This window comes from Tachyglossus aculeatus, chromosome 26 (assembly GCF_015852505.1).
Source record: "Tachyglossus aculeatus isolate mTacAcu1 chromosome 26, mTacAcu1.pri, whole genome shotgun sequence".
Classification (NCBI taxonomy): Eukaryota; Metazoa; Chordata; class Mammalia; order Monotremata; family Tachyglossidae; genus Tachyglossus; species Tachyglossus aculeatus.
The window spans coordinates 15225006-15237784 of NC_052091.1; the positions used below are offsets into that span (position 1 = coordinate 15225006).

The following is a 12779-nucleotide window of genomic DNA, read 5'->3' on the forward strand; positions in this document are numbered from 1 at the left end:
TTCCAGCATGTGGGGAAGAAGAGAGAGTGGGAGCTAAAATGTAAATGTATCTATTTGGCTGCTTTGTCTGCCCTGTGACAGAGCTGGAGTAAGGTAGAAAGCAGCAATTGGCGATGAAATTGGTTTGGGGAGTATCTCTGAATTCATAATAATACTGGTGGGATTTGTCAAATGCTTACAATGTGCCAAGTGCTGTGCTGAATGCTGGGGTAGATATGTAATAATCAGGTGGCACCCAGTCCCTGTCTCACATGGGGTTCCCAGTTTCGGTAGGAGGGAGAATAGGTATTTAATCCCCATTTTAGAGATGAGGAAAATGAGGTGCAGAGAAGTTAAGGAGCTTGCCTGAGTTTTATCCCTGCCCACAGAAAACCCAGGAGCCGGGGATCCACGCTGGAACATTTCTCGGCTCTCCAGGTTTTAAACATCATCTCTGGAACCCGAACCCAGAGATGAGTTCCCCACAAAGGGGACAACTTAGAACGGAGTTTGACACATATAAAGAGCTTAACAAATATAATGAAATAACAATAATAATGATAAAAACTGTTTATATCAAAGAAATACATGAAGTTACGTAGAGGAAGTAGCACAGGAACAGCATGACCTACTGGAAAGAGCTTGGGCCTGGGAGCCTGAGGACACAGGTCCTAATCCGACTCCACCCCTTGTCTGCTGTGTGACCTTGGGCAAGCCACTTAACTTCTCTGAGTCTCAGTTACCACCTCTGTAAAATGGAGATTAAGACTGTGAGCCCCATGTGGAACGTGGATTGGGTCCAACCTTGTATCTACCTCGGTGCTTAGTACAGTGCCTGGCACATAGTAAGCACTTTACAAATATCATTAAAAGAAAAAAACAAAAAAAGACCAAAGGTGGGGGCTGATGGGGGCTTAGTGCACACCCACTTCTGAATCTGGTTGTGGCGCCTGGGCCCAGGGCATTGACCAACTTGTACTTCCCAAGCGCTTCGTACAGTGCTCTGCACACAGTAAGCGCTCAATAAATACGATTGAATGACTGAATGAATGACTCCGCTCTTGGCCAACACATCTCGTGACCGCAGCTCCTTGCAGCCAGCCCCATCTCTGTCACCGGACCGGCTGTGGCCACCACAGATCCCACCTCCGTGACTGGGAGGCAGGAAGCCAGCAGTTGAGCTGAGATAAGAAACTGAGACCCCGCCAGCAATGAGGATAAAAGGCAAGAAGGACACGGACTGCCGGGGTGGTTTTCAGGCCGATCGGCGTCGAGGTCTTTACCGAGCTCTCCTCCCTGCCAGAGTTGAGTTCCTGGCGGCTGGGGGGTGGGCAGGTCACGGATCTCGGGCCTCAGCTCCCGAGCGGTGGGTGAGAGGAGGGCAGAGGGAACGGCTTGCTGCGGCTCTTCCCGGAACGGGTTCGAATCGCCGGGGGATGGAAAGGAGACGAGGAATCCGACGCCAGGATCAACTCTGCCGGAGTAAATTCAGTTCCGAAAGGATCTCCTTCACCTTTTCCAGGATGGTTTGGACTTCTGCCATGGCTCCCAGACCTGGAGAGCAGAGACACGTATGGATGAAATCCTGGGGCCTGCCACGGGCTTCTCTGAGCCGACTAGTTGCGAATGCATCTGCAGCCCTTCTGCCTTACTGAAGGCTAGACTATCAGCTCCTTGATCGCATCCTCTCCCTAGTGCCCAGTACAGTGCTGTAAATAGAGTAAGCACCCAAAACAGAGCACCGACTGACTATTCATTGAGATGCTGACACAAACTAGCAATGTCTTTAAACTGTACCGAAATCCTGTTAACCCAGGGAGGCCAAAACCAAGAATTCCTCCTTCCATCACAAACTCACAAATCCAGGGACTCTATGAATGAGGTAGGATCCGTTCCTGACCAAACCACCTTGGCCTTTTTTTTTTTTAACGGTATTTGTTAAGCCATTACCACATGCCAGACACTGTACTAAGTGCTGAGATAGATAAATGCTAATCAGGTTGGACGCTGTTACTGTCCCACACAGGGCTCACAGTCTTAACCCCCACTTTACAGATGAGGTAACTGAGGCGCAAAGAAGGTACGTGACTTGCCCAAAGGCACACAACAGACAAATGGTGGAGCAGGAATTCGAACTCAAGTCCTCTGACTAAAAGGCCCATGCTGCTTCCTAAAGAACTGGAGCAAGGACCTCTGGCGAGGCACAAACCTGAAATGTACTCCCCCTGCTCTCACCCCCCTGTTCCTGGGTATTTTCCAGCCTTCCCAGCTTCCGCTTTCAGTGATCCTCTCCATTTTGGAGGTTCTGGCTCTTCCCGAAACAGGGTGGAGCGGTTTTGCCAGCTCTCCAAGGGGAGGAGGTGGTCATGGTAAGGAAGTGGACTTGAGCTTTGCGAAGACTCACCTTCATCCCCACACACCAGCCTCTTTGCCACACAGGGGATTTCTGTATAGCCAAAGTCCTGCAACTGCTTCACCTGCTGGGCTGTAATGGGATGCTCCCACATGGCGGTGTTCATAGCGGGGCAGAAGAGTAAGGGCTTCTTCCGATCCCAGGCTCGGATGACACAGGTCTGCAAGGGAAAGGAGAGACCGGCCTTCCCCACTCACTCCCATTCCTTCTTTTCTCCTTCCTGCCAACTGATCCCTTGAAGTGCATTCCTAACTCCAAGGCTTGGGAAGGGGAAGGGGCTCAGGTTTTTCTAGAGAGAATAGTGATTGGGAGGAGGCCCGTTTGAAGCTCACAGCGACTGGAATCGCACTACCCTTCAGCTGACCAAAACTCCCAGCGTTTTGGGACACTAAGCCCCGCGGCTGCCATCTTTGTAAATGGCCGGCATTGGTCCATCCCGCTGAGCGCTTCTGAGGGGTCCCCTAAGCTGCCGCTCTGAACTAGAGACAAAAGTAGAGGATGGGGAGAATGATCACAAAGGAGAGGAGGGTCTCCTCGGGGAGAGAGCTGGGACTTCCTTATGAGGTTAGTTCCTGAAGCCCTTTTCGTCCATGCTCGACACGAAACGCATGTTGGAGCTGGTGGGGCCGCGAGAGGCCACGCTGACCTTCGGGGGACCGGCTGGCCAGCGGAAGAAGCAGGGAGCTGGACCAAGCAGTGCCCAACCGGTCCTGAAAAGGGCAGTGGCAAAATAGTCTCATCAAATAATCGGTAATAAGCAGCTTCTTGGGCACGTTGCTAGGCTAGGTACCCCCGGACCTTTCCCCTGAGGAGAACTGGAGAACATGGGATGCTTGGAAAGCTGGCAATCAGCCGTGGCCCTGGCATTTCCCCCTCGCCACCTCCCATTTAAGGCAACTGAGAGATGGGCAGTGAGTGGGCAGTGTGGGTTGTGCTTCTGCTTGGCTCTCTGCCACAGTTTCTTACGCAGAAATTGCGGGTGGAGTAGAAGAGTCCCTTTCAATTGCACTGGCAGGCAGCTGGGAGGGGGAAATGAGGGACCCCAACTTCTTAAGTGACCCTGATAGTCAAGATCTGCAAAAGGTGGGCACATCCAGAACACCAGAACTCTTTAATGCTGTTTACATGGAGTCCAGTTGTGGCTTGAGATCCTGAAAGCCCAGACGCCTGCCTGTCAGTCCAATCAATCAATAAATGGTATCTGTTGAGCGTTTACTGTCTGCGCAAACCACGGTACTGAGCGCTTGGGCAGAGATGAAGTGACTTCCATATCTTATGGCCTTCCAGGTGTGTTCAGAGGGAAAAAGGCCGGTGTTCTTAACCCACGTGGCCCTTCGGATGGAAAGCAACATGGGGAAACCGCTTCCTTCATCATCAGGAAACCTGGGCCCTGTTTCCCACTATGCAGCTCTCTGCTTTGTGGCCTTGGGCAAGGTGCTTCCCCTCTCTGAGCTCAGTTTCTGCCCGGAGAAGCTATGTGACCTAGTGGAAAGGGTCTGGGCTTGGGACTCAGATGTACTGGGTGCTAATCCCAGATCTATCCGCTGTTTGACCTCAGGCAAGTCACTTAATTTCTCTGTGTCTCAGTTTCCTCATCTGTAAATAGGGAATTCAATACCTGTTCTCCCTACTCCTTAGAGTGTGAGTTTCACGTGGGATACGATTATCTTGTATAGTGCCTGGCTCATGGTAAGTGCTTAATAAATACTAAGAAGAAGCAGCATGGAAAGAGCATTGGTTTTGGAGTCAGAGGTCATGGGTTCAAATCCCAGCTCCGCCAATTGTCAGCTGTGTGACTTTGGGCAAGTCACTTAACTTCTCTGTGCCTCAGTTACCCCATCTGTAAAATGGGGATTAAGACTGTGAGCCCCACTGTGGGACATCCTGATTGCCTTGTAACCTCCCCAGTGCTTAAAACAGTGCTTTGCACATAGTAAGTGCTTAATAAATGCCATCATTATTATTATGACTACAATTATTTTATTAACAAATTCCACGATTATTATCATTACCTAAGCAGTGATGATTAAAAGCCTTATTTTTTTTCCTCCTTTTGGGAGAGTTCATTTAAGGTGAGCAGCATATGAAGTATTAGACATCTTTCATTCATTCATTCAGTCGTATTTATTGAGCGCTTACTGCATGCAAAGCACTGTACTAAGGGCTTGGGAAGGTACAATATAACAACAGACACATGCCTGCCCACAATCAGCTCACAGTCTAGAGGAGGAGACAGATGTTAATATAAATTAAAATAAATAGATAAATAAATTACAGATATCACTGGGCACTTATTCTATACAGAACACTGCACAAAGCACCGGGGTGGGGGTGGGGGATACAATAATAATAGTATTTGTTATACCATCAATAGAGTAAGCAGACACATAAAAAATACTATTGATTATCCCCAATTTTATGTTTGGGGAAACTGAGACGCCAAAAGGCCAAATAATCAGTGACAGAAACCAAATCAGAACCCAAGTCTTCTGATTTAAGTAGAGCCTCTGTAATTATGAGGGGCAGCTTCCAAGTGGAGCAACTAGGAGTCTTTTGGGACTTCTGCCTAGCCAGGTCATTTAAGCAGGAAGAAATGAATCTATAATAATTGGTGTACTTGTTATGTGTTCACTGTGTATGGGCCAAGCACTGCGCTAGGAGTTGGGGTAGAAAAAATAATAATATCTGTTAAGACCTTATTATGGACTAAACACTGTGCAAAATGTTAGGGTAAACCCAAGATAATCAGGTCAGACCCAGCCTCTGTCCCTGTACCATGTGGTTCACAGTTAAGACTAATGTCTTTCATTATATCTTGTATCTACCCTAGCGCTTAGTACAGCATTTGGCACATAGTAAGCGCTGCCATTATGTATTATATCCTTCTGGCTCCACAAACATACATACTCCCCCGTGGAAGCTTCCATCCCACCATTTCCTTCTGGGTTCTAACTGTTTAAACACCAAGGCACCCCTCCCTGTCATTTCAGCAGCTGATACCCCTTTTTCTTTCCTTCCTTCCTCTATCACCTCAAGACTACTCTGTGGGTCAGAAAAGTCGCACCTCAACCCCGTGGCTGAGGCGCTGATACAGATGAGTGTGCTTGTGTGTGTGTGTGACGGGGAGAGAGCAGTTGGGCTTTTGATGGTGAGAGTGAGGACTGGCAGGAAGTAAACACGCTTATCTGATATCACAAGTGTATTTCCAGACTATACTGAGAAAGTGGAGATCAAGGAAACCAAAGGGGTGGGGGGGGCGAGGATGGAAAAAATGAAACTGGGGGAGTGTGAGAAAGGCGGGGAAGAGAAAGAGACGGGGAAAGGAAGAAGTGAAAGGGGGCAGTCAGAACCCGGGAAACAGGGCGTGGAGAGGGAAGAAAGAAGGAGGATTCCTTTAGCGGTTTGGAGCTGGAGTTACTTCATCAAAAGGAGTCATGTATCTGGGGACCAGTAATTGGCCTAGCGATCCAGGAAGCGGCATGGCCTAGGGGAAGCGGCACGGCCTAGGGGTCAGAGGATCTGGGTTCTACTCTCAGCTCCGCAACTTGCCCGCTTTGTGACCCTGGACAAGTCACTTCACTTCCCTGTGCTTCAGTTTCTTCATCTGGAAAATGGCGATTCAATACCTGCTCTCCCTCCCAGTGAGACTGTGAACCTCAAAGGGGACAGGGACCCTGTCCAGCCTGATTATCTTGTATCTACCCCAGTTGCTTAGCACACATTAAGTGCTCAATAAATGCCATGGATTGATTGACAAAAGTAGGTGCTTAACAAATATTAACAAAAAAAAAAAAAAAATGGGCCTGCTCACTCCATCAGCCCACCCGCTTAGGTCTACTGTGGTGGAACAGGGGCTTTGGGTAAGTCCTTCAGGCAAAAACTCCCATATGGCACCAGGAATGGGCGATTCTCAGAGTTCCCAGCAAAAGGAGCACCCTAAGCTACCATGTGTAACGGTGGGAACTTTTGGATGGCATGACTTATAGGCCCGAAAGGAGGCACCGAGTTGGCCCTGGAAGAAAGAGGTACAGGTCACGGTCCTAAGGCTCTACCTTACAGGGAGCAGAGGATGGGGAGACAAGCCATACTCACCAGCAGGTTGTCACAGATGCCACTGGCCACTTTCCCCAGGGTATTGGCATCCAAAGGGGCCACCACCATGAGGTCGGCCCATCTCCTCAGGTCAATATGCAGGACGGGATCGGAGCGGCCCTTCCACATCTGCAATCGGGGGAGATTGAAATCCCCGACCTTACATCTTTCCCGGACACTCCCTGCCCCTACCACAGCTGAGCTCCCCCAAATCCTTCAATGGACAAGTTCCTTGGCCCTTAGAGCCAAAGCCTGATGAGAAGTGAATGAACTCTGAATCTCCCACCCTGGTCCTCTCTGTTTACTTTTCAGGGGAATCTGGGTGTGAGAAGCAGGGGTGGGGGTCTGAGCTTGGCTCTTGGGACCCGCTTGTGTTCTCCTTGTTTAACAACGGGAGGAGCCATAAGGAGCAGGACAGTGACATTGGGAAATGTGGGTGAGGCAGAAATAGAGTTACTGTGAGTCCTGGTGATTTCTAAAAACACTCTGAAAGGTTGCCCAGGGGCCCATGCTTTATGGCTGATGAATCAACCTGTGGAATTCATGGCCGCAGGAGAGCTGAACCGAATTTCAGCCCAGCCACGGAAGACAGCTGGATGATCTTGCCACAGTGGCCATAGGCAAAAGGAGCTGAGGTCATCCGTGGCTTCATCAGCCACGGTGATGATTCTGAACCTCCGGACTTGGGCATAAACCCATCTCTGATAGGGGCTGCAGTGGGGCCTTCCCTCTAGCCTCTCTCTGCCCAGTGCAGCGGGATGAATGCCAGGCCGCCGGTTTCCTCCTTTCCCCTCTTCCCAGGAGATATCGGCCACTGGTCCCAGGCCGGACCATCGGATCCGGCCTGGCAGGGCCTGGGTCGAGAGGTGTGTTTGGACGCCTCAAGGGGAAAGGGAAGATGGTATGGGTGACCACGTGCAAAGCGGGACCTGTTCTAAAAGCACTGACCTCCCATTCATCAGCGTCGCTATAGAGAGTGGTGGGAATTGCCTCGGGGCTGTAGAAATGCTTGGCCCTTTCCGTTGTTACCACTGCCACTTCCAGCTGCCAAGAAGAAAAGGGGAAGAGGAGGGACAGAGATGGAGAAAGAGAGACAAGTTATTGCAGGTTCAAAAAGAAGGCCCTGGGGCCCCAGAAGGGACCTGGTTGGGAAAATAGTTCATTTCAGCCCTTACCCTTCTGAGAGGACCTCCCCACCAGCCCATTTCTCGTATTTACATAGCCACTTCCTCCGTCACTGAAAGGTCAGATCCAACCAGGTGCTTGCGGTTTCAGTTCCTTGTCCGAAGGGTGGGTGGCGGGGGAGGGGGTGCTTTGGGGCTGTTGAAGGGTGAGTCATTAGGCTCCCAGTATATATATCTCAGCAAACTCTGGTCAGCCTGACAGAGAGGAGCTGAGAAGCAGAGACGAGAGGAGGAGGGGAGAGGGGACCCGGGGAAGGACGACAGCTCCTCGGGGGGAGGTTTTAGAACCAGAGTCAGGCAGACAGATGGTCCTTGTAGGGTCAGAGTTGGCCTTGTTCTCGGGACTTGGAAATTGCTCAGAGAGATGGGGACAGGCTACTGGACTTGATCACCCAACTTTCCCTTTAGACTGTTCAATCATTCAATCGTATTTATTGAGCGCTTACTGTGTGCAGAGCACTGTACTAAGCACTTGGGAAGTACAAGTTGGCAACACGGTCCCTACCCAACAATGGGCTCACAGTCTAGAGACAGACATCAATACAAGTAAACAGGCAACAATATAAATAAATAAAATTACAAATATACACATAAGTGCTGTGGGGGGGGGCGGGTTCATTCAATCGTATTTATTGAGCGCTTACTGTGTGCAGAGCACTGTACTAAGCGCTTGGGAAGTCCAAGTTGGCAACATATAGAGACGGTCCCTACCCAACTGTGGGCTCACAGTCTAGAAACTGTGACGAGACTGCGGGTTGCGGGGAGAGCAAAGGGAGAGAGGCAGGGTGATAGAGAAGGGAGGGGGAGATGGGGAAAAGTTGGGCTTAATATGGGAAGGCCTCTTGGAGGAAATGCCCCTTTGAAGTTGTGGGGGAGGAAGAGTGATTGTCTGGGGGATTTGAGGAAGGAGGGCGTTCCAGGCCAGAGGTAGGACGTGGGCCAGGGGTCCGCGGCGGCGAGGCAGGTGAGATGGAGGCCCAGTGAGGAGGTTAGCAGCAGAGGAGTGAAATGTGCGGGCTGCATTGGAGAAGGAAAGAAGGGAGGTGAGGTAGGAGGGGGCCAGGTGACGGACTGCTTTAAAGCCAACAGTGAGGAGTTCAAGTGCAAGGATGGATACAAGCAATTCATGTTGGACACAGACCCTGTCCCATGTGGGGCTCAGTCTCAATCCCCATTTTCCAGATGGGATACCTGAGGCACTTAGAAGTGAAGTGACTTGCCCAAGGTCCCACAGCAGACAAGTGGCGGAGCCAGGATTAGAACCCATCCACTACCTCATGCTGCTTCCTAGTAGTCAGTCAGTCCGTCAATCACATTTATTGAGCGCTTACTGTGAGGACAGCAGTGTACTGTGAGCACCCCCCCGGGACAACCTGATCACCTCGTAACCTTCCCAGAGCTTAGAATGGTGCTTGGCACATAGTAAGCGCTTAATAAATGTTAACTGACTTGCCCAAAGTCACACAGGTGACAGTTGGCAGAGCCAGGATTTGAACCCACGACCTCTGACTCCAAAGCCCGTGCTCTTTCCAGTGAGCCACGCATCATCATCATCATCATTTGTATTTATTGAGTGCTTGGGGCAGAGCACTGTACTAAGCACTTGGGAGAATACAACAGAATTGGTAGACACGTTCTCTGCCCACAGTGAGCTCGCAGTCCAGAGGGGGAAAATCCCAGACTTCACAGTCAACCCCAAATTGGGGAGTTTTATGCTTTTTTTAAATAATGGTATTTGTTAAGAGCTTACTAAGGACCAACACTGTTCTAAGTGCTGGGGTAGACACAAGATAACCAAGTCGGATACAGTCCCTGTCCCTCCTGGAGCTCCCAGACGAAGTAGGATAAAAAACAGGTATTGAACCCCCATTTTGCAGCTGAGGAAATGGAGGCAAAGAAAAGTGAACTGATTTGCCCAGGGTCTCGCAGTAGACAAGTGCCGGAGCCAGAATTAGAACTGAGGTCTTCTGGCTCCTGGGCCCCCGTCCTTCCCATTACGACACGCTGCCTTCACAAGTGTCTAGTTTTCTGCCAACAACTACGGAGGAAACAGCTTCCTCCAGACACACATTCAGTTGAATGGGTGAGTTGTCAAGATCTCCCTCTCAGACCTCCTCTTCTTGCCCCCTCCCTCCCATTTTCTTCCTCCTGCTCTTCTCCCTCCTCCACCTCAGCCCCAGAAAATCCTGATGTGAATGTGAGAGAGTGGGGAGAGGAGTGTGAGGCTGAATCAACTCCCACAATCAGTCATCCTACTGGCTTTCCGTCTGTTTACTGGGACATCTCTGTCTGGTCTAGATCCTGGAGGATATGGGAAAATGCTCTGCAGTCTTTGCTTCACTCCCCAAGGAACGGCAGTAAACCGCCACCCACACATCTCCCCACTCTTCAGAACACTCCAACGGCTTCCCGTCCACCTCTGCATCAAACAGACACTCCTGACCGTCTACTTTAAGGCATTCAATCAGCTCACGCCTTCCTATTTCTACACTCCTCTCCCACTACATCCCAGCTCATCCGCTTCCCTCTTCTCAAGCCAACCTACTCACTGGGCCTCACTCTCCTCAAGCAATGCACTAAGCGCTTGGAATCAGTCTGCTGGATTGCTTTCCATTTGGCGGACCACCACTCTCCTTAACTTCAAAGCCCTTCTGAATTCCCATCTCCTCCAGGAGGCCTTCCCAGGTTAATATCTCATCTCCCCACCCCATATTCCCCTCAACTACCATTTCAGTGTTTCCACACTACCTAAGCATTTGGGTACTCTTTCCCTCTCTCCCTCTCCCCACCCTCTATAGCTCTATGTACTTATCTTTATATTCTATTAACACCTCTCATATGCATGTAATGAGTCCTTTCTGGGTAGGGACTGTGTTAATCAATCGTATTTATTGAGCATTTACTGTGTGCAGAGCACTGTACTGCTTGTTTTCAACTCCCCGAGCACTTAGTATAATGCACTGCACTGGAGTGGACACTCAATGCCCCTAACGCTAAAATTTATTTTAATGTCCATCTCCTCCGCTGAATTACAACCATCTCGCTCTATTAGTACTCTCCCAAAAGCTTAGTACAATGCACTGCACATGGTAAGTTCTCAACAGATTGACTGATCCACTTCCCTGGTCATCTACTACTTATCATTATTCCCTCAGAAATATCCTCCCCAAACTACCTCTTTAGAGACCCCTGGGTCCCAGTTTTGAACACCCAGGAGGCATTATCAATCCACCAAACCCTAGAATTGGATTATAGGTTTGCCCATCCCGACAGTATATTTCACCAGTTGCCCCTTTGTTTCTCCCTCATCCACCTCGTGTTCATCCTTGCGTGCTTTAACTCTGCCCGGCAAAATTATTTCTCCATCCCTACTGACACCCATGCCAGTTGCTGCAGACTTTTAACTCCCTCCTCATACTCCCTTTCCCCCCACCTCCCCTAGCAACTAGTGATCTGACCACCTACGAAATTGAAAATTGCGAAAATTGAAACTATCAGGCACGATCTCCCTAAAATCTCCGCTGCTCCTCTCCAGTCCCTCCCTCCTCTTGCCCCTTCCTCAATTTTCCCTTCTTTCCTAGCAGAATCTCAAGAGGAGGCCTCCTGCCTTCTCTCAAAATCCCCCCCCCCTCCACCTAGGCATCTGAACCCCTCCCTTCACACCTTATCAAAGCACTTGCCCCCTTCCTTCTTCCCTCCCTGACTGCCATCTTCAACTGTTGACTCTCCAATGGCTTCTTCTTCTTTGCTTTCAAACATGCTCATGTCTCCTCTATCCTATGAAAACCCTCTCTTGACCCCACAGCTCCTGCCAGTTATTGCCCCATCACCCTCCTACCATTCCTCTCCAAACTCCTTGTTTGTTTGCTTTTATGTTATTTGTTAAGTACTTACTATGTGTCACGTACCATTCTAAGCACTGGGGTAGATACGTGTTTATCAGATTGGACACGGTCCCTGGCCCACACGGGGCTCTTAGTCTAAGTAGGAGGGAGTAGGATTAAATCCCCATTTTACAGGAGAGGAAACTGAGGTATGGAAAACTTGAGTGATTTAGCCAAGGTTGCACAGGTTTAGCCAATAGGTAGAGCCAGGATTGTCTACACCCATTGTCTCAAGTTTCTCTCCTCCAATTCTCTTTTATATATTATATATAATTATAACATTACATAATTCAATTATATCAATGCCTGTCTCCCCCTCTAGACTGTGTGCTCACTGTGGGCAGGGAATGTTCTGTTATATTGTTGTTTGTACTTACTCTTTCAAGCTTTTAGTACAGGGCACCCTGTACCCAGTAGGCACTCAATAAATATGACTGATTGATTGATTGATTCTCTCCTTGACCCCTTCCAAGCTGGCTTCCATCCCTTTCACTCCACAGAAAATGAACTGTCAAAGGTCATAAATGATCTCCTCCTTGCCAAATTCAATTGCCTCTACTCCATCCTAATCCTCCTCGACCTCTGTATTGCTTTTGATGCTGCTAACCACCCCCTCCCTTGGAAATACTATCCAAACTCGGCTTCATTGACACTGTCCTCTCCCGGTTCACCTCCTATCTCTCTGGCCGCTCCTTCTCAGTCTCTTTGGTGGGCTCCTCCTCTGCCTCCCACCCCCAAACTGTGGGTATCCCTCAAGGTTTCGTTCTGTGTCCCCTTCTATTCTTCACCGACACCCACTCCATTGGAGAACTCATTCGCTCCCGTGGTTCCAACTAACATGCCTATGCAGATGATTGCTAAATCTACATCTCCAGTCCTGATCTCTCTCCCTTCCTGCAGTCTCGCAATTCCTCCTGCCTTCAAGACATCTCCATTTGGATGTCCTGCCGACACCTCAAACTTAAAATGTCCAGAACGCAACTCTTTATCTTCTCACCCAAATACTGTCTTCCACCGATTTTCCCATCACTGTAGACAGCACCACCATCCTTCCCATCTCTCAAGCTTGTAATCTCTCTAATTCAACACACATATTCAATCTACCACTAAATCCTATAGGTTCAACCTTCACAACATCAATAAAATCTATCCTTTCCTCTCCATTCAAACTGCTACCATGTTAATCCAAGCACTTATCCTAACCCCGCTTTTATTACTACATCAGCC

General features: G+C 49.4%; 1 protein-coding gene across 4 annotated transcripts in view; it reads right to left on the reverse strand.

Annotated features, from left to right (window-relative positions):
• Window positions 1-855: 855 nt before the first annotated feature.
• The window catches only part of PPCDC (phosphopantothenoylcysteine decarboxylase), a 31732-nt gene continuing 19808 nt past the window's right edge, over window positions 856-12779 (reverse strand). For all 4 annotated transcript variants that reach the window (XM_038767316.1, XM_038767317.1, XM_038767314.1 and 1 more), the window contains 4 exons: window positions 7433-7528; window positions 6485-6613; window positions 2384-2552; window positions 856-1533 (listed from right to left, as the gene is read on the reverse strand). In XM_038767316.1, coding sequence (XP_038623244.1) covers window positions 1448-1533; window positions 2384-2552; window positions 6485-6613; window positions 7433-7528 — 480 coding nt within the window. In that variant the 3' untranslated portion in view covers window positions 856-1447. The remainder of the gene's footprint in view (window positions 1534-2383; window positions 2553-6484; window positions 6614-7432; window positions 7529-12779) is intronic.